At 38.4% G+C, this 22,722-nt stretch overlaps 1 protein-coding gene across 4 annotated transcripts in view; it reads left to right on the top strand.

Annotated features, from left to right (window-relative positions):
• Positions 1-14,116: 14,116 nt before the first annotated feature.
• Positions 14,117-22,722, top strand: part of WFS1 (wolframin ER transmembrane glycoprotein) — a 32,005-nt gene continuing 23,399 nt past the window's right edge. The window contains exons 1-3 of one of the 4 annotated variants that reach the window (XM_052682206.1): positions 14,158-14,242; positions 14,623-14,735; positions 16,075-16,272. In XM_052682206.1, coding sequence (XP_052538166.1) covers positions 16,080-16,272 — 193 coding nt within the window. In that variant the 5' untranslated portion in view covers positions 14,158-14,242; positions 14,623-14,735; positions 16,075-16,079. Of the gene's footprint in view, positions 14,592-14,622; positions 14,736-15,008; positions 15,127-16,074; positions 16,273-22,722 lie in introns of those variants that run through there. The other 3 variants (XM_052682207.1, XM_052682205.1, XM_052682208.1) reach the window with 3 other exon arrangements.

The following is a 22,722-nucleotide window of genomic DNA, read 5'->3' as shown; positions in this document are numbered from 1 at the left end:
CAGATGACACCAAATTGGCTGGAAGTGTGGATCTGCCTGGGGGTAGCGAGGCCCTACAGAGGGATCTGGACAGGCTGGAGAGCTGGGCTGAAGCCAATAGGATGAGTTTCAACAAGGCCAAATGCCGGGTCCTGCACTTTGGCCACAACAACCCCAGGCGACGCTACAGGCTTGGGGCGGTGTGGCTGGAGGACTGCATAGAGGAAATGGACCTGGGGGTATCGATTGATGCTCGGCTGAACATGAGCCGACAGTGTGCCCAGGTGGCTAAGAAGGCCAATGGCATCCTGGCTTGCATCAGAAACAGTGTTGCAAGCAGGAGCAGAGAGGTGATTGTTCCCCTGTATTCAGCACTGGTGAGGCCGCACCTCGAGTACTGTGTCCAGTTTTGGGTCCCTCACTGCAAGAAAGACATTGAGGCCCTGGAACGTGTTCAAAGGAGGGCAACAAAGCTGGTGAGGGGTCTGGAACACAGGCCATATGAGGAGAGGCTGAAGGAGCTGGGAATGTTCAGCCTGGAGAAGAGGAGGCTCAGGGGAGACCTCATTGCTCTCTATAACTTCCTGAAGGGAGGCTGTAGTGAGCTGGGGGTCGGCCTCTTCTCTCGTGTCATTAGTGATAGGACCAGGGGGAATGGCTTCAAGCTACGGCAGGGGAGATTCAGGCTGGACATGAGGAAGTATTACTTTTCAGAAAGGGTGGTCAGACACTGGAACGGACTGCCCAGGGAGGTGGTGGAGTCACCGAGCCTGGGGGTGTTCAAGGAAAGGCTGGATGTTGTGTTGAGGGACATGGTTTAGTAGGAGCTATTGGGAATAGGTGAACGGTTGGACTGGATGATCTTTTAGGTCTTTTCCAACCTTGGTGATTCTATGATTCTATGATTCTATGAAATGAAAGAGATGAATCCTAACAGAAAAGAAAGAACTGCTGAAGCAGAGTCTGAAATTCTGAGCCTCTCATTTCAAAATCCAAACCAGAGAGAGAGTTTTTAAGCTTCTCTTATTATTACCATGATTTATTTTAGTACTGACATTTTTATAAATATGTCTAGGTGCACTGGTATGATTCATTTAGAACATACAGATTTATTTCTATTTGGTTTTGAAAGAACATGGTATTACAATACTGATCCATCTCTATCACTGTTAGCTAAACACAAAATCTTCACTGTCATTCTTTAACTCTTCTAAGCCAGAAAATTGTAATTTTATGAGCAGTAATGTAACAGTGAAGTGATTAAAACAGGGATTTTTTTAAAATGACATGCTGAAAGAAAATTAAAATTGTAATGGATGCCTTTTCTAGGTTCCAGGTTTCCTAAGTGAATGTAAGTGTATTTGCAGGGATTCTTTCCAACTTTGGAGCTTTCAAACCTGCTGTGCGATTTCCGATTCCATTGCTGAATCTGTCTGGGAACAGCATGATTAGAAAGCTTTTGGAAATGCATATTAAAAACTATGTGAAAGGCAAATTATTCCTTATAAAACATAATAAATATAATCATGAGATTTCTTACTTGTGCAGAAGAATTTGTAAGTCTGAAGATGTAATGAATGGTACTTCAACTTTCTAGTAGGACAGGGTTGACCGAACATAGCCCTCCTATTTGAGAAGGAAAGAAGACAAAGGATTAGCAGATGGAAAATAATGGTGAGGATTATGAATTAAAAAGTATGTGTAGTACAGAACTAGAGAATCTGGTGAATAGGCTCTTTGCATTTTCATTGGCAACTTGAAGCCTCAAAATCCTGTGCTAGAAGAGGAACATTCATACAGTTATCTCTGGCCTGGAGAATTTAAAACACAAAAACTCATTTTTTGAGTATAGCCTTTAAGAAGCTTTTAAAATGAGCTTTCTGAAGTCTGAAAGAGACATTCACTGGAAAATGTTATTCAGGGAAACGCTTTTGGAGAAGTAAATACTTTAATTTGTTAGGTTTTAGAGTAAAATGCTTCCTCTGAGCTGCAGCAGCATGTGTATAGAACATCTTGTAGCTACAGAACTGGTGCTTTACTTCAGAGATTTTTCCCCCAGTCTTCCCAAACAACAGCTACACAAAATGCAGCTGTAAGTATGCTGACATCTGCTTTATTCATAGTTACTGCCATACCATAATTACACAGTACACTCTGCATTTCATGTTGTATAACATTTGACACTTACATTAACCTCAGCTCTGGCATAGGTGTTCATAGGTAAACCGAATGGCATACTTTGGTTCTGCTGCCTGTACAGTTTTCTTTTCAGACAGATGCAGCAAGGTGCCGTCTGCTTCCTTTTCTTAAAAGGCAAGGAGTTGGAACTTGGTGAATTAAAGAGAAGCTTGAGAAAGGAATATTAAGGACAAGAAAGTTTTTTAAAAGCATCTGGATGACTTAAAGGCAAGCAATTTCACGTCTCTACAGTATATATAGGGTTTTTATTCTGTATAATATATATATCTGAAGAGGGATTTTTGTGTTTTGTTTTTACCATGGAACTATATGTATAGTACAAGGATGAATAGACAAGAGTAGCTTCCATAATGTATAATATTTGCTTCTCCTTTTGCCTCTTAAACCTGCTTTGCAACATGTGTTTTTTTCTGCTTAGTGCCACATCTGCACTTGAGTTTTATTAGGGAATTTTTGACACACTGGGAATAGTAAATAGTAACACATTTATTCAACATTTCACCATGCATTTTCATAGGTCTTAATTCCTGATTTTTTTTTCAGAATATAGAAAACAGATCAACTATCTTGTGCCAAATCCTCAAATTAGAGTAAATCCATGCAGAATTCAAAATTAATGTGAAATCATTAATCACTAAATCAACAGTAGTTACTTCCCTGGGAGAGGTTATTTATTCATCTGTTATTTCATCCCTCATCTGTTTTGATTCTGAGAGTCTAATTCTGCCCATGCAAAGCAAGGGGATGATTGTAGTACCTTGTACTTCCATGACAGAACTATGAAACTTCCTATGAAAGGGAGTAGATCCAGCTGCTGTCAGAAATGAAAGAAAACATCACACCACTTTCCTGATCTAATGCTCCCAACCACGAAGTTCTAATGCACCTGATCCACTGTGAGATACCCACTGGTTTTTCTAAGGGTAGCCCGTACTTCACTGAATTCTGCCACCACAGGAGAAAGCCAATAAACAGCAAAGCATTTCCCATGCTCCCAATACTCCAATCTACATCCAAAGAAGGGCCATAATTATTTATCTCACAGACCAGTCTTTACTCTTCCAACTGGTGCATTTTTTTGTATTGCTAGTCTTGGTGTCTCAGACTTCATGTTGATACTGATTCTGTGTTTAGAGATTTAAGGCATTTCAAAAGCTACCTACCATCCCATTAACTTACCTCTTATTAATGTTATGCAGAATTCATTGTACCTCTGAAGAAGATACCCAGTTACTGACTTCAAACAGAAACAAAATAATGTGCTGTTTTGTTTTTTTTTTCCTTTTTTTTCTTTTTGTATTTGCTGAACCGTTTGTTTTCTAGTTTGAACTGCTGTGAAATAATTATATTAGGAGTCAACAATGAAATATTGTCTTTTATCTCCTCAAATGAAACAGATTCATGCAGTTTAGGAAATCAACATTTTGAGTTGGAAACAGATTTGCTACTTCTCAAGTTACTTCTAAATTCTATTTAAAATAAATTCAAACATTATTCTTGAGCTCTTTCACTTTCATATGCAAATACTGAATGATGATAAATCATTTTTATTTCATAAATCTTCTCCCAAGTTGTAACTAAAATTATATCTGCAGCTCACATATGTGATTACGAAAGCTTTTAAGACCTCTTAAGACTTCTGAGAGTCTTTCTTTCTGTAAATTAATGCCAGGCTGTCAGAACAAGTAGAAAAGAATCTTGAGGTCACTTAAAAGACCTCCCTTATGTAACATAATTTTTTGTCTGTTAAGGCTCATTGTTTTTTCCTTTTTTTTTTTTTTTTTTCAGGACTATGATCTTAGTCACATATTTTAAGATCATTTATTTTCCTTACTTTCATAACTGGATCCAAGATGCAGCCTACAGTGAACTAACTGTACAGTTTTCTTTATTCTAGGATGATCAAATTGGCCATCAGTAATCAAATATTCTCCTTATCATATGGCACCATTCATTAGAAATTTAAAAACTGCAAAAAGTGTACTTGGAAAAAATAAACACAGACATCTTTCTTATCAGTTGCCTGTACACCTTCAATTTTAGAACTGTCTACCCAGCTCCCTGAGGATTCTTCCTGCAGGCTTCTCTTTCTTGATTTCTCATCCCACTAGATACTGTTTGGTCAATTTACTTTGATCAAGTGTAATTTCTGAAAGAATCAAGTAATTTTAAAGTATTCTTTTGTTTAGCTGTAGCCTTTTATCTAGCTGAAAATGGCTATGACTGTTTCTAAAGTCACTCAGTTATTTCCAATTCTCAACTGTTAAAATAGTTGTTATTTCAGCCTGCAAGCTGAAATATGCCTTCAGTTTTTTGTTCATGAAGTTTGTTTGCAAGTCTCTCGTTCCGAGCTGAGTCTTTGTTTTCTTCATACAATCCTAACACCAGTCAGGTCAGCACGCTAATCCTGGAAAGACTTAACACCTCAACAAGGCCAAGTCATTGAGTGTCCACAGCTGTATGTCATACTAATTTCCTGCAGGCATATTAAAACGAATGGAGCATCAGTGTACTGTCATCCTGAGTAAGCCATTTCTCAGGTTCCAGAATGTTTTGCAGATATATGACCCTATTTATCTCCTTCCCAAAGTCTTGCAGTATTTTTTATCCTCTAGAGGTTTTATTGTACAATATTTTGATGCTTATTTTCCATCAGAATACATAGGAAACTGAAGTACTGGGAAAAAAAAAAAAGAAAAAAGAAATCTGCTGTTTTAGTCTTATCGAAGCTTTATCCAAGTTTTATTTAATGAGACATTCAAGCTAATTCCAAGGATAAATCAAGAACACAGTCACATAGAAAGAAGTGTACGAAACTCAGAGTCCAAGTGCATGGACCAAGAAGTATGCTGTAAGATTCATTTTCAAAATACCAACCTACCTGAGGGGGAAAAAAAGAAAAAAAAAAGAGAGTCCACGTTATGCATCCTTATAAAGGACCAGGGATCTGGGCAAAGAGTAATGATAGAATGATCTCAAGCATATGGCAGAATAAATATTGCTTTAAAATACAATTTAAAAAAAAGCACGGTGTGCCAGACCAAAGATTTGCTACTGTCTGACTCAGCAATACTGGTTGGAGTGTTTACTGCATACTGGGCAGCTCCAAAAACTGATGACTGAAGAACTGATTATATATAAGAAAACAAACAAACAAACCACCAAAAAAAAAACAACAACAACAACAAAAGAACAAAAAAAACCAAAAAACAAAAAAACTCAAGAACTAGAATTGTAATAACATGGCTTAAAAAAAAAAAAAACAACAAAAACCAATGGAGTATGGGATTAATCAATGCCTTTATCTAGAAGTAGTGCATCTGCACTGCAGATTAACTGTGCCACGCATGGCTGATGATATATACAAAGCAGAAAGCATCGTTAGGAAATACAGTGGAAGTGAGACTTTTGCAGGGAATTGGGATGAGGGCAATAAATAGATGCCAGGGTTTACTGAAGAAAGGTGTGAGGTATATCAGTGCATCTCTGTGTGACATTTGATACTGACACACCACCACTAGTGACACCAGACTAAGACTACCTCCTGCTTTCAGGACACCACTCCTGAGGAAGGAACAATTGTGTTACAAAAAACCAACAGTATCTTTGAATTGGAATGGTAGTTGCTATGTATGACCTGTGCTATCTAATGACTCTGGCATCCTGAGGGTTAAACTGACCCCAATCCAAAACTTGGCTGAGCTGGTTTTCTGCTTTTATTTGCAATTGTTTTGCATTATAATGGTACTTTGAAAAAGGGAAAAAAATATTCTGAAAGTAAGCAAAAAGACATTGATGCAGCTCTCCCCATCAGATGGTTTTATGTATATTAAAATAAAATACCTGACTTCATCTGTCATTCACTAATGTGTTATTTACTTAGGCCTTTGTAGTAAAGTCTATCTATGCATAGTCGATAACATGCCTTAGATATCTTACAAAGTATTTAACTCTGTTGCTGAATAGTATGGTCTGAAGCTGTACCAAGCTTCTCAGCTGGAATTTTCCTACACTTGAACAATTCCTTCCATTGAAACAGAACATGTCTTAATGTTATGAGACCTTCTGAGAATATATAAGCAGTGAAGTTTCTAATTCTGCGCACAGTGTTCCCTATTCAAGGATGTTTTGGGCTTGTTCTTTCAAAGGGAACTGAAAAGGAAGGAAAAGTATAACTCACATCTCTTTCAGAAGTAAGCTGCTCAGCCTTTTTTTCTTAGCTTTGTGTTCAAAGGGCTTTTATCCAATAATCTGTTAGAAACACATGAAAACTAACACTGGTATTAAATAAAAATTTTCGCATTTATTGGTATCTTATGATACACCCAATCATGTAAAACTAGCAGTTATGTTTCATAAGCTCTTACATCAAAAACAGTAACTCGCAAAAACACTTTGCATTCTCCTTAAGCTGAACCAAATGTAGTATTTTATTTCAACCAATGCTATAAATTACTTTACTCTGCAGTTTGAATTCTATATAACGACAGTAAAAATAAATTAATGCTTATGTTAGTACCACCTTTTTCTTACAATAGCTTTTTCTTTATACCAAGTGTAAGCATTTTGGAGAAAAAAAATGGAAATAGGCAGTTTATGCAATCAGACATGTTGCAGTAGGTTAAAAATTCAGAATATAAAAGAAAAGATTCCAACAAGTGCTGTTTTATAATGTTAAGGTGAGATAGGGATAGTTACTAAATTTTATGCATGTTCACGTCTACATGAGGGAGAAGGAAAAACAATTGAACTTATGTAAGATTTGTGGCAAACGTTAAATGGCAGATACATTGCTGGAACAGAGTTTTGAAGGCTGAAAATGGACAAAAGAACTGCGTGTAAAGTTTGAAAGATGATCTTGGCTCTTGAAAAACACAGTAAGTTGTAAAGTATTAGCAGAAACAAACATTTGTTCCAAACTGTTTCCTCTGTATGAGGAAGTCTGTAGTGCTCGTGTCCATCTCCTCCCACAGAACTTTCTGCTTGACTGGTTAGATGCTGTTCTGTTCATCCCTTATGAAGCCCATTTCGGGCACTTATGTCTTCTCACGTTATTATAGGGATCTGAAAAGAATAACTGAGCACGTTGCATACTTCTGCATGTCCAGACACTGAAGAGTCAAGTCTGATGATGTCACTGACAAAAATGCTAAATAGAACCAACCCCTGAGGAGCACCACTTGTCACTCACCCAGGTCTCTGCCTAGGTATCAAGCCTTTGGCAACAGTTCTTCAAGTGCAACCATCCAGCCAATTCCTTATCCACTGAATGGTCTTTCCATCAGATCCATATACCTCCAATTTGGGACAGGATATCATGAAGGACAGTGTCAAACACTCTGCACAAGTCCGAAATATGTCAGTTGTTCTTCTCTTATCCACCAATGCTGCAACCCCATCACAGAACGCCAACAGATTTGCCAGGCATCATGTGCCTTTACTGAAGCTCTGTTGGTCCTTGAGAGTTCAGGAAAATTACATTTTCCATCATCTTGACTTTATTGTAGATCACCATTTTCCCCACTAACTGGTAGGTAAGATACTTTTATACCATCTAAAACATAGCAAGTGCTTTTTAAAAATGAAGAGTTATTGCCCCCTGGTGGGAATGGTGCGTTTTTCAACTTAACAGCGTTGTGAAGGTATTGAAACAACTCACACTGACCAACACCTTCCTGAGGTCTCCACTAACTACATTTTGCACTATGAGAACAATCATGTGATTGCATTTGCTATGACAAAACAGCATTATTAGAGGGCTGCAGCCTGTTTTTACGCTCCTTTTATAGTCGTTTAAATTCACTATTGAAGTTACTAAATCACATTACTCTCAATGCTAATCAACAGCATTGGAATACTGAAATGTGTAAATAAAATTTGAACGAGCACAGAGAAATGTTTAGTAGAAAATTTGGACAAAGAACAGATGCTTCAGCCTGTATTTCAAACTGACCAAACCATCTGTCTTGATTTCATGTAGTTGTCAAGGAATAATGTGGACTTTTCCAGACATAAGTAATCTGAGCTTCTCTATTTAATGATCCATTAATTCACTCATATTTTTAATGAACTCACATCACTGCTCACTTTCTTTTCACATTTCTGACAGCGTGTTTGTATGCAAAGCTGTGAAACGACTGGCCAATTTTTAGGCAGGAAGTAGTGAGATTTGTAGATAGCAGTATTGACATAAATATGATTTGAAAGTTTAATGACTAATATGACTCTACGAAGGCTTCCTGACTAAAACACTGAGAGGCACAATATGAAAGAATTTGATCTGACATGTATAGGACTAACAGTGTATATTCCTGTCAGAAAAGTAATTTGCGATATGACAGTTTTATGCAATTTTGAGAACTTAATTAAATGATACACAATCTCCTGCTACAGAATCCTTTACATTAAACATGTCAGCAATTGAGATGTAGCAACTCAATTTTTCAGATAGCAATTTATACATAATATTTTCTGGCTGGAGAACAAAACGTCTGCGTTTGCTGCTGTGTAGCAGATGGATTACTGGAAAGGATGGAAGGTAGCTTAAATTCCTAACACTTTATATTTCAAGCTATGCGAGCTGATGTGACAAAAAAATCATAATTTACATTTATCCAAAGTAGGTGAAGATTATTTTCTCCTGAAATGTGGGAAGATGCCTTCAGAATGAACTCAGGGATTGAACTGGGCTACTTCTCAAGCTAAATTCCCTTTAACTATTAAATTCCAGATGTAACACTGCCAAGTATCAGGAATTTTCCATGATAAATTATTTTCTATAATAATCTTATTAACTTTTTACTTTCCTTATGCAGCTTTGTAGAAAACAGACAGAAAAATCTTTGTTTTAGAGTAAATTCTTTTAATCCATCCAAATTATTCTAAAAAGTATCTATAACATTGAGATTAACTCCTTAATATATTGGGGTGGCATACTGGAAAACCCATAAATTTTAAAGCAATTCTTGCATCACTGCTGTTTGATTTGTATCTCAGATATGAAATCCAGAGCTATACTTCAGAAGAGCAAACTCTTTCACTTGGGAATGATGGTAATTATCTGAATCACACTATTTCGTTGTTGTTGTTTGTTTAAATACAGTTTAAAATATTATTTATTTATTTATTATGGCTGAAGGAATGTTTTTGGTTTTATGGTTTTTGATTCACTCTTTGCATGCTTGTTTAATTGGTAAAACAGTCTATTATTTAGTCAAACAGATGGCATACATGCATGTTTCTTTAAACAGGTAACAGCTCCATATTATATCCTACATGCATTAGATTGGATCTGCAACTGCTGTTCTGCCTGAAATTAATGCACTGCAGTATCCAAATTGTTTTGTTCATTTACACTAGAGGTCACTGTGAGCAAGATTATGTTCACAGTGCAAAGGAATGAACAGTAATGAATCAGTTTGCAGGATATCTGTGGAGCACTTTGCAATTTGAAAGGATGACACAAACTCATCTGTGCTATAAGCTCGAGGAGGCTCATGGTACTTCTTAGGGCAATCTCATTTATTTATAAACTCTGTAGAAACTCTTGAGTAAAAAGTTACATCTACCAAGCTATTCTCAGTGTCTGAAGATGTCAAATTTCATTTTATACCAAATTCAATCTGTGTTAACACCAACTTGAATCAAGACACATTCACAGACTCTATTCATACCTGTTACTGGTTCTTTGTTTTTTTTTTCATGCATAAAGGTCTGAGATAATATTTTCCCACTCTTAGAAAACTGCCGTTTCCTCTAGGTGGTAGCAGAATAAAATGAATAAAACTTCAATTCAGATGCAGCATCAAGCTTTAGAAAGTTAAGTTTGATTTGCACTGTGTGCACATTGCACAGCAATGAAATCAGTTGCTCTCACATGGTTGTGCTGTCAAAAGAACAAGCAGGAATATCTGAGGAAGCAAAAGAGGAGCACATTCTTCTCGCCTCCTTTAGGAAATGAGTTACCTTAGAAAAGCCACTGTTGGACATTTACAGCTTTAACTATCACCTGTGAGTTTGCTGCTGGCATCTCTTTAAAACCTTGTCCTTTTTCACAGCATATGTTCACGACTAAGAAAACAGCTGGGGAATAAATACAGAACTGAACATATGATGCAACTGACCTGGAGCATAGGTATTCATGAGGAGAAGCCTGACCCTTTTCTCCCAGCAGGGAAAGCTTATGGGAGGGAGTGCTACAGCACTGCTCATTTCTATAATGCAGTGACACTGGTTATTACTTGCTTGTGGCCTTGCCAAGAGGCAGAAGGACACTGGGATAAAGGTAAGTGAGCAATGGACAGGGAGAGATGCTCGCACTGCCCTATTTATTTATGCACATGAAAACAGTTTTTACACAAAAGCTCTTTTCACTCTGAAGTGTTATGTTTAATATGCAGATCTGACAAGATTCTTCACCCCCAATCTTCACAGAACTCCCCACTCACTATTTTTACCTGCTTTTAGAGGCTGCCTTTCTATGTTTTTCTTTCCATTTCCTCCCACCCTTGCCTTTTACTAATTCTTCCTCCTAAATATCCATCCCAAATAGCACTTACATGCTAGTTACTGACATTGCATCATTCAATTTCTGGATTCTTTATCTGTCTAGATTCTACTGTGCCTTAAAGTATTAAGTATGAATTAAGTATTTCTAACAGAAGATGACTGCTGCTTTAGATTTACACATAGCCTGAAAAAAAAGAGTCTGTTTGTAGGTTGGTCCTTAGAGCCTAATGAAACAATAGTATCTCAAGCTGCTCATGAAGCATGCTGGAGCTTTTATTGCGCTAATTTTATGCTGATATAATCCCTTCATCAATCAAATTATGCTGTTAAAATAGGTGTAACAAAGTAAAAAACAAAACCTATTACTTCAAAACAACATCTCTTAATTGGAAAGGTGGGGCAAAGATGTTTGAGACATGTTTAAGTATAGCTTATTTAGCGTCACTTAGATATTCTTATTTAATGTACCTTTCATAACATGTAACTACAGAAGGTGCACATGGCAATTTTCTCCAGATTTTTCAGCCTTTATCCTCTCACAACTGCTGACAATTCTGTTTTCTTTTTTTTTTTGTTGCTAGTATTAACATATTCTGGATACATCCAGACAAATTACATCAAATCTGTTTCTTACTGTACTGTGGACTAAAGAAACAGACTTCTATTTGGAGTTACTGTGCCAAACAGAGTTGAAGACTGTTCACTGGAATGATTCATACTTCACGCAAGTTAATTTTCATGGATTGTCACTGTGTTCTTTCATCATTTTAGGAAACACTTGATTAAAAGTTTTTCTCTGGGCTGCTGAAAAACTTATATGCCAACAATACAAGAAATGTGATTTCACTTTAGCATTAGGCTACTGCAGGGGGTTGGAACTAGATGATCTTTGAGGTCCCTTCCAATTCAAGCCATTCTGTGATTCTATGATAATGATGGGTAAATCAGTTTGAATTGGTTGATTTAGTAACAAAACATTCTATGTAATAGTGCTCAGTATGACCATGTCTCTTTCAGTTGTAAATTAAATATTCTGAGTGACAGACTTTTTAAAAACATTAAAATAGTACAATCACACCAAAATCTGAGAATACAAATTTCATAACAGAATGTGAAGATGTTAACTTTGTATCACATTCCAGTATCAGTGCAGCTTAACAGAGGCTATGTATGAGCTGCTGACATCATTGGAAGTCTCTGATCATGTTTCTAGGATTCCTTGATGATCCTATGGAAAAGCAGTTAATTTCAGCCTGTAGCCCTATGACATAAGGACATTCATGTGATCACTTACATTTTATTATATGTTGAGCAAACAACATTTACAGAAAACAGAGTCAACATCACTTTGTAAATACACAAAATATTTGTAAAAGGGCTGGATGAAACTGGCTGGACAGCAAGCTTTTATTCTGTCCTTACTACAATAGGATTTTTTAAATCATAGTACATAACTGACATTAAAAAGGTGCTGACATGAGTTATTACAGTACTTCCAGGGTTCTTCTTTTTAACTGAAGCAGTTGGCAACTGTGATTATGCCGAATGCAAACCAACATACGTGATATGGCGTGAGCCAAAGTGAAGTTAGTGGAGTTGATATCAGTGGCTGACGCCATGCTTATCTTTGGCTTACCCCAAGTTATGTTATGTGTATTTATATACCTGAGTACATAAAGTGTGTGTGACAGTTAAGACACTGTTGAGGTTTAGGTGGTATTTTCTAAGGTAAGGAGCTAGCCAAGTTCAACAATGAAACAAATGTGCATATACACTGCACATCACTTATAAACAATCTGTGAATATATTTTACATTGAATTTCAATGTTTAACTGAGTAGTATTCAGTGGAGATAGTTTCAAATTTGAACCAAGATCCTCAGGAGTGGCTTATACCAACTGTTGGAAAGAAGCAGACATAAGCAGTACAGAGAGGCCTTATTTTACACTTCCTTGATAGCTGTTTTTCCAGCTACCACCCTCATTTCCACCTGTTCCCTAAGCAAGCTACATCTGTTAAGCACACCCACTAAATATCAAATCAATTTTATAGAGTAATAGCTTAAAGCAAATGTGAATAGCAGGAGGAGCAGATTGCAGCAGTTAAAGTTGTTGTATCTGAGTTAGGTCACAGTCAGTCTGAACAAACAACTGAGCTAGTAACATAAGGCAGACACTTAGATTCCTGACAAAACCGGATTAGATACAGAGAGGAAAAGCATCTTCTTAAAAGTGACTTTCTGGGTTGTTTGGTTGTTTATTTTTCAACAACGACAAAAAAATTATTTAAGTAATAAGCTGAACTTCATGTTGAGACTTATTTTGGGTAAAATTAGAATTTTTTTTCTGAACTCCAAGGTAAAGAAATAGAAAGGAAAGCACAGGTGCTGGGGATCACATTTTTGTTCGGGGATAGAAAAAATATAAGGCAGTGACATCAACAAATATGATCATAGAATTGTATGAATTAGGAGGGACCTTTTAAGGCCATCTAGTCCAACTCTCCTGCAACGAACACCTGCAAGGGACATCTTCTGCAAGGGACATCTACAGCTCAATCAGGTTGCTCAGAGCCCATTCAGCCTGATCTCAATGCGTCTACATCTCCAGGCAATTCATTCTAGCACTTCACTTATCATAAAAGGTTTCTTCCTTATATCCAATCTAAATCTCCCCTTCTTTAGTTTAGAAACCATTTCCCCCAGTCCTGCCACAGCTGCAGCCCGTCCTGTTCTTCCTTACAGCCCTCCTTTGCACACCAAAAGGCCCCTCTCAGAGGTCTCCCCGGAGCCCTCTCCAGGCTGAGAAGTAGGACCTGGTATCTTAAAAATTAAACATACCATAGCACTCTCTCACCTGCTATGAACTATAACTTCCAAAAAACTTACTCAGTGACTAACTTAATGACTAAGTTACTGTGCAGTTTAAATTTAAGCTCCTGTTTAGAGTTTGTGAGAGCTTCGTTTTGAACTAGAAGCTGTTGACAGTGCTCCATAGAAATGCTCCAGAGACTGATCTACCTTTAGGCAGCTCAAAACCAAGCAGCAGCGCATTGCTGCTACAAAGAAGCACCAACACCGCACCAACCCTCAGCTAAGCTCCCATCTCACTGCAAGCCAGCAGCTCTCCCTGTACAAGCACGAGCAGACAGAACTAACTTTTAAGAGATTTTATTATAATGAATTCCTCAATCACGGCCATTTTGCCCCCTCCTCTCTTCGCCCCCTTTGTTCCCGAAGGAGGAATACAGCCCCGCCCTTTGTCATAACACCACACCGCCGCTTCGCAGCTGACCCTCACCGCCCTCACAGGAAGCACTCCTCCACACCCACCCCCCCCCAAAGCCACCTCCCTCCGCCCGGCCCGCCCGCCTCCCGTCGGTACGGCCCCCAGCGGCGGAGCCGCCCCCGGGACGATGAGTGGCAGCGGTGCTGGCCGCTCGCGAGGCGCCGCGGGAAGGAGCTGCGGCTGGGGGAGGGCCGGGCCACCCCTAAGGGCGGCGGGCGGCCGCTACAGCCGCACTCGGCGCCCGGCGGCCGCGGAGAAACTTTGAGTTGGTGGGTAGCGCCGGTGGCTTCGCCTCGGTGAGCGGCCGGAGTGAGGGCCGTGGGCAGGACGGCGCGAGCTGCTGTCTCCCTCCCGGTACCCGCGGCCTTCCGGGGTGGTAGTGGAGTGCTGCTGCTGCTGCTGCCGCCGCTGCCCCCGCCCGGGCACCCTCCGGCCTCTCGGGCAGCGCCCCTGCCCGGCCGCAGTGGATGTGAGGCGGCTCCTCCTGCAGCACTGCTCCCGAACTTTGGGAGGAAGAGCTGTAATCAAAGTTAAGGATTAGAGTGTGGGCGCAGAGAAACTTGAGGTCCTTTGTAGGAGGCACTGTTGAGACAGCAGTGTGAAGTGCCTGCGCCTGAGGTAAGGCTCTCCCTGTTCGCCTCACGTGTAGGACGGCGGCCTTCGTTGCCCTGTGTCCGTCTGTGTGGTAGGACACCCTTTGCAGGCAGACCTGTGTTGCGGCTGACAGTGCACAGGAAGGTCAAGCTGGAAACGGGTTGTAAAGTAACTTTTGTGATTGTACAGTGGTTAAAAATACTCATGCTGGTTTATTGGGAAAGTATTTTAATCTCTGTGCTTTCCTAGGGCTTGTTTGAAGGGTGGTTGAGGGGAACTGTGTTGGTTTATTTATAGCTTGATATAGGGATGCAATACAGAAATGCGTTTTCTTTCTTTCAGTAAAGTATTTTATGTGTGCTTCATTTTGGCAAGCAGGTTGTCTAAACTGAGGAGAATATTTTGCCTTGTTAGTGCTTTCAGCATCCTGTCGTGATTTGGTGCTCTTTAAGTGGAGGTGATGCTGTTGGTTGTGTGAGGGATTGTATCCCTGAGTTTGGCTTCCACCTCTGTGAGAAAAAGCACCTTTAGGTCAATGAACTGGACAGCTGTTTTAAAGGTATAGTTGGTAAGCAAACACTTATAGTGTTTGTCATGAATTACTTCATTTGAAGGGGCTTGCTTTCAAGCAGAGAGAGTTATTCCTTGTCATGCTGTGGTAGCATAATGTGTGCCTTCCAATTTCCTGTCTGATACAAGATAAGCATTCTGTAACCAAGTTTACTGATTTAAGAAAATCTTCTCTACAGAACAGAGGTTGCCTCATTTCGGAGAGGATTTGCACTGGGAGTTAAAAGGCATTTTCTCGTGGGGAATCATAGGGCCTTCACTCCTTGCCTGAGTGTTTTCTATTTACTTGATGGACTAAGTAGGAAATAAAGTGAGAGCTTATTTGATGTTCTGTATACTTCGCTTCCAGGTGTCCACAAACAGTATCTTTGGTGGTGTTCCTCTTTTTGTTTCCAGTTTCAGAGTCCTCCTTTGCTTTTTCACCTTCTTTTCCTCCTTTTTTTTTTTTTTTTTTTTTTTTCCTTCCCTGCTGTTTGATTTCAGTGGTGACTGTGCACCAGGCCCTTGGGATGAAGTCAATTTTTTTCTATTGTTTTAAAGTGGACGATATTGTTCTATAAAAAATTCAGGAGTGAATCTTTATTTCTTATATATGCAAAATTAAGACTCAAATAGTTGTCTGTATGTAGTATTTGTAAATACTACAGGATTTAATTGTGAGCTGTTTGTCTATTCTTGAAAAATCAATTCTTATTTAGTTAATGGATAAAGCCAGTAGCTATTCTTGTATAGAACTATATGTGCTCTGTCAGTAATCAACAGTAACTGTTGATGCTTGGAATTATTCAAGGATGTATTTGTACACCCTGAAGTTGCTAGTAATATTCTTTTCATTTTCGAGACTTTTTGTAACTGTATGCAGATTCAGATTTTAAATTTCACTTTGTTTTTATGTAGTGATTCTGCTATTTGACAATTAACCCCTCTTCTTTTGCAGCGAAAATGAGCTCAAATTCTGATCTTCCATCAAGTCCCTCTCAACCACAACTGCATCTTGGAAGGTCCCAGCTGAATGCTGCTGCTGTGGACAGTAGTGAGAGCAGTCATAAATCTGGACCACCATCAGAAGATGCTGCAACTCCTTCTTCTTCAGTTCCAGGCTACTCCCATAGCAGGGAGAAACCTGAAAAAAATGGTGAGTATGAAAGCAGTTTTTCTGCAGAATTGAGTGATCTTAAGAGATCAATATGTCTATACACTTTAAGCTCTTGCTCTGAAGAGACGCTGCCAAGTAATAAAAAGCAGCCTCTAAATTCTTAACCTATTGTTTTGGAAGAGTGTTTTTTTTCTTTACTGCTTGTTTGTTGTGTATTTTTGAGCTTTTCTATCTAGTTTTCTTAATGTACATAGAGCAGCAGCAGAAGTTTCTCTGAAAAATAGGCAGGAAGAATTAAATGTAATTCAGCAAAATATAAAAGCTTAAATTTAATTTCCTTAACTGGCTAGACTACATGCTGACTGCAGCTTTAATATGAAATTGTAACATGGATGAATAGATACTAGAGTAACATAAATTAAGGGACCAATGTATGAAATCAGTGACAGAAGTGAAGTTAGTATTAGCTGTCAGATAAGAAGCCTTAAGAATAGCGATACATCTTGAACAGCAGAATACTTAACCTCTTGCTGAAGGTAGAAAGAAAAACATAAGGCTCTTGTGTTCAGCTGATGAATTCGGTTTTAAATTCATTTTGTAATCTAATACTTCTGCAAGAAATCTTGCATTCCAAGCACGGTTACTGTTCTTTAACTTTCTTTAAAATTAGACTTTCATTACAAGATTCAGGCCGATACCTTTGGCTGTGTCAGTACAAATTCTTGTATGCAATTCAGAACTGATTGCTGGAAACTTCTGCATTCTTTGGTACCAAAGAGCACATTCTAGATAGAAGTAGTGAATTTTTGAATGCCTGAATTTTTAACATGCTTCAGGGTATCGCTGCCATCTTTGTCATCTAGCCCACCTGTAAAATAACTCAGATGTTAGAGAATAGAGACTTTTGACATAAATTATGTGATTCTTAATTTAGAACTAGGACTTCCGAATATTGATGTATTTCTCCATTTCAGTTGTGGCTCATTTCTGATTATATTCCCTTGAATAGCCTGGCATAACTGTCACTGCCCTTTACATCCTCCTTTTAATATATTCAAGTATTTAAGGCTGCAAAATGAGTTGCTGTTGTTGTTATATCATGCCAAAGTTTCTAATAACCAAGATTTTAGTTGATTTAGATAGCAAATGTGTTCAATAAGATTGTATTTCTCTGTCTAGTTTTTTCTATGGTTATTTTGGACTTGTAAAATTTAGCATAATACTAACGTGTTCTGGAACTGAAAAATCTCATAAAAGATGAAGCTGAGAATTTTCTCTTCCACCCACAGCAGCACTGGTCATTAAAACTTAAAAATGGATTTTAGTAGACCTTCAGAAAGAGAAATACAAATCCGCAGAAGTTCACACATTCGTATATATACTTATTGAAGTGTAAATAGGAAAAAAAAACCTTATCTCAGATCCAAAATCAGCAGTTTTTGCAGTATTCAAATCAAAAAAAGGTATTCCTCAGAATCACTGGAGCCTTTACCAATAAATAACATTCCAGTTGCTCATAGACATAAGATGTGTGAAGAACTCAGTCTGTTAGTTATGGGATATAGTTCTGTTGTATTCTGGTTTTAGGAAAGGACGTAAAACATGCTCTGGGAGCCAACTTCTCCCTTGGAAAATTACATCATCTCCTTTGAATAGTTGTTGTAGATTGGTTCTTACACAGCTCTAGTTTTAGCAGCGATTTAGTGTTTATTAATACTTTTACAATACTAAGAATCGTACTACCTAACCCTGTGACTTAATTGGCACTCAATCACTGGCCAATTTGACATGTTGATTCAATGAAATTTACTACAGTCAAATACAGTGACTTAAAAAGGTTTGAGAATGGCAAGGTTCATTTGAAATTTGCGTGCAGAGTACTGAAGGGGTGGCTTCTAAACTTGTGCCTCCTGGTGAATTATTTGCCTGCCCTTTTGTGGGCGCTCAGTGGACGACAAGGTCTGTCCCATAAAGGGCTGCTCTTCTTCAGTGCTGATCTTAGAAGTCTGCCCCTAGTGGTATCTCAGCTCAGAGGGAGATGAAGAATCACAGCCAGCTGCAGTCCTTGAGACTTAAGGAGCTCTTGACTTAAAACCCTTATTTCTAGGGCCTCAAGATAAATGACTTGAGCTAGAAAAGCAACCTTGGAACTTTCTCCAGACCTTCCAGTACTTCTAGATTGTGCATTTCTGATACCCATCAGATCAGATGGGATCTTAGGCTGCATTAGGAGGAGTGTTGCTGGCAGGTCAAGGGGGAGATGATCTCTTCCCTCTGCTGAGTGCTGGTGAGGTCATTTGTGGAGTCTTCTCCTTGGAGATATTCAAAAGCCACCTGGATGAGGTCCTAGGTGCCCTATTATAAATGGCCCTGCCTCAGCAGAGGGATTGCATAAGATGTCTTCCAACTTAAATCGTTGCATTACTCTTGAAATATTCTTACCTGAATATGTGCATGTCAGATATATGCTTTTTCTTCTTGTTTCTGTTTAGTGCATTTAAATGTATAGTGCTGATTGGAACAGAAAGTAATTTGTTTCCTGGAAACACCTATCTAGCACTCCAGCAGCATTATCTGTATCTTGCAGCATAATCCAGCAAAGGAATGAATGCCCTGGCTGTAATTCAGTAAAGCACTTAAGCATAGGTACTTCATTTGGATAAAAATCTGAAGGTGTTCTCTTGTCAGTCTTTAGTTCATCATAGGCTAATGTCATTAGGTAGTGTTTTAGCCATTCCTTATATAATTCATCTCACAGTAGTAGGTAGCAGTCAAATGTAGTTGCAAATGCATTGTTTAAATCAAACCTCAATTTCATGGGGGGGGGGGGGTTAACTCTACTGATGATTTGTAGATATTGGTGGGTGTTTGTTTCAAAGGGGTTTTCCAATTCCTATCCAAACCTGTTATCTAAAGAAAATTTCTACCTATATAAGTTGAGTTTTCTTTGTGTGGAGTGTGTCAGTAATGGCATGCGTGTCAATTTGTTGTTGGTTTTTTGTTTTAACAATGTTGCTGCCCTGTCATGAATGTTCCTGGACAGGAAGTTTATTAGTGAGCAAAGCGTATGCACTGCTAATGAGAACTTCCAAAGCTTCAAAACCATTGAGTCATCGGTATTTATGTAAGGAAATTACAGAAGAGTTGCCAGCTGCTTAAAGAAGTTCTGTTATTACCTTAGTAGTCTGTGTCAGGAGGAATGTGGTATATGGTTTAAAAAAAAAAAAAGGAAAAAAAGACCAGTGGCTGCTTGCTAATGAAATCTAGTGAAGTTTAATGAAGGAAACTAAGACTCAGATCTCAAAGACACAGTTATGCCTCCCAGGTGCACAGGCCCCTCAATTTCTGTCCGTTTGTGTTGCACTCCATAAGAACAATTTTCCAAATAGGCCTAAAAACACAATGCTTGCTAGAGGAATCATTTCCCATGTTTGTACATAGAACATATAATTGAGAGAAACTTCTCATAACATGTAATGATAGGATACTTGCCTGGAATATTTGCATTCCATTAATTAGTTCAAGTCAGCAGTGGTGATAACTTGAACTGGACTGACTCTCGCCCCCAGGTACATGTTTGTTGTGCTCCAGGTTATCTGGAGGTGTTTCCTTTTCAAGCATGCAGAATATCTTCCTTTAAAATAATATTGAACTGCCTGCTGGTCAACAGTAGAAGGGAAGGTAAGAGGGGAGACATAGGATAACAGAGAAATCGTGAGAGCAGTGTGATGGTGACTGTTTCTTTTACGCAGACAAAAGGGATTTTATTTTGGGAGGGGGGTGTTTTGTTGACATCACTCATATATGTTTGCTAGCCAGTACAGTTGAAAAAAAGAAATCAGATAGGATTTCAAAGGTGTGCTTGGGAAGTGTTGAGAGCACTGTGGAACTGAGTTGCAGTGCTTCAAGAAGCATCTCTTCCCTAACTTGTGTTGTCCCTGTTTTTGTTATTAAGGACATGCGCCGATTTGTTCCTCTAAAATTGAGAACATATGGGGAAAGTATTTGTACTGGGAGCTTTGTGCCTTATGTCAGTAGATATGTGGATTTCTGCTCTGTGGAAGGTTATGAGGTTTTTTTGTACCTCTTGAAGTTTCTTTTATAAATTGTGTGACTTAGAATTTATAAACAGTACCAAAAAATCTTCAAAACAGTTTACAATACATTGTAACAGTGTGCAACAGTGTGTCTCCCATGCATTGCTAAATGAAGGTTAACAAATAGGAGGGAACCTTGCTAATTTACAAATACTTTCCACATGTTAGCTTCTTCTACTTAATGTTATAAGAAACCTTTGCTTCAGGGCTCTATTTTATCAGAAAATGAAGACAGAAGTGATGTTTTGCTGTACAGGCACATTGTGAGGCAACGTGAAATGTTTATGCAAAGCTTGAAGAAAACTCAGAAAATTACTTGATTGTTAAAGTGGAGGTTTATGTCCTGAAGTATTAATTACTTAACAATTTATTTGTCAGTTTATTGATGTTCTTTCAGACTTTACCTGTGACTACTGCCTTTGTCAGGCATTACTGTAGGAGAGAAAGGGTTCTATACAAACAGAATTTAATGACTCCAATTTCAGGTAGCATTTGGGATGTAGTCCTAAAGTCTATTTATGTATATGATAAGAAGGGATAGAAAGGAGCAGTAGATGAGGAGGAGCTGCATTCACATCAGCATGTAGTGTCATGAAATTAGAGTATTTCTGTAAATCATTTGGTGCTGAGGACCCAAAGTTCATATTATACTCGTCTTGTATGCTTTATTTATACTAAATTCAGCTTGTCTAAATTAAATCTAGCAGTTGGAAATACAGTTTTTCCCTTTTAAGTTTTCTTCAAAAGGAATCCAGTATGTGTGTTCTGCTGTGCAAACAAAATGCATTAAATTGGAAGAGTGAGAAGCTCATGCCTCATCTGAACTGAGTGTCTTATAGAAGAAATTAATCTGCAGCAAGAGCTTCTTGGCTAACTAAACTCTGTATGTATTTTGTAGTGTTTTGAGATGAAAACCTTTGGGCATACTTAGTATCTGTACATTCATCTTCAAATAGAACAGCAAAAAAAAGCGTAGGAGAGATTTGAAACTTGTGCTGTTAGTGGGGCCTCTTGCAACAGCAGAAAGGCCTACCTAGGTGCAGAAGTTAGAAGGTGAGGCTGGATAAAGTAAACTGGAAATAAAGCCAGTCCTTTGCAAACTCGGTAAACTATTAGCAGTGCTTAGTAAGCAAGGAATAGGCACTGCTTACTTGCCAAATATCGGAGGTGTTTTTTTAAGGGCTGCTATTTTGGCAATAAGTTAATGAACTGATAGTGCCTGTGTTGAAGGACTTTCACAGCAGAATTCCTGAGATGTAGTATTGTGATAACTTGGGTTTACATTCACACAACTATGTGGACTATGCAAGGCTTATGTTTTCGGGTCTTTCTCACATAGCTTTTCTACAGGTTGATCTTTCTTATTTTTTTGTGGAGAAGGTTAGCAATGTTTTAATTTTTACCTGAGAAATGACGAAAAGCTTAATTTAACCTCTTTGATTAAATTTTTATTGATAAGTTGGGGTAGATCTGAGACTGCATAGGAAAAAAGCAGCAAAGCTGTCTTATTAGTTGTAGAATCATTTTAAATTACTTTAAGTGATCAGTGTACAATAATAGCTACTCTAGAAAGAAACACCTTTTAAGAATAGTTTTCCCTCCACTTTTAAAATTTACAATATCATCACTCTTAGTCTTCCACCTACATGCTTTTTGTCACTTCTCTCCTGACAATTTACCTTCACTTTATGGGAGTGCAGAAGTTGTTCCCTTTTCAATTTAATGCTATTTGATGACTTGCAATTGTGGTGTGACTAAGTCTATAATCATATCTACAAACGCAGTGCTGCTCCCAGAGAAAGCAGAGCCGAGCCCTAGACTTCTCTTAAAGAAAAGTTACTCCCCTCACTCTCGTCCCTGTTATCACCTTTAAAAATAGAATGCCTCAGAATGCATGCTAATACAAATGTTTAGTTGTTCTTGAGACAAGCAGGACTGTCTTATAGTACCACTATGGAATCAAAGGCACATTTAAAAAAGTGCACGAGGTTTCTGAATGGATGAAAGGATTGAACACTTACAGGTGAGCAAGTAATGGTCTGAAGAATTAAAACCACTAAAACAGCAGTGTTTTGTTTTTTGCAGAATTTCCCCCTCTGCAGTCAGGTCCTCTGTGTTATATTCTATACAGACAGCTGGTGTTTATGAGATGGTGCTTAATGCCTGTGCTTGGGTGGAACGTCAGTCTTTTCTGGAAAACTGTGGTGCTGTGCAGGTACTGTGTGCAGTGCCACTCAACTTCTGGAGCTTGTGCAAAGTGAGTAGGAGGATTTCTCTAGAGATTCCAACTGGCTCCTCTCAACACTGAAAGCTCAACAGTACAATCCAGTGACACACAAGCTATTAGCACATTACGTTTTGTTACAAAATGTACAGATCAACTTTTTCTAAG

Source organism: Tympanuchus pallidicinctus, unplaced genomic scaffold, assembly GCF_026119805.1.
Source record: "Tympanuchus pallidicinctus isolate F22 unplaced genomic scaffold, pur_lepc_1.0 scaffold2, whole genome shotgun sequence".
In the NCBI taxonomy this organism is placed as follows: Eukaryota; Metazoa; Chordata; class Aves; order Galliformes; family Phasianidae; genus Tympanuchus; species Tympanuchus pallidicinctus.
Note: the sequence above shows the minus strand (reverse complement) of the source record. Positions and strands in the feature narration are given on the sequence as shown.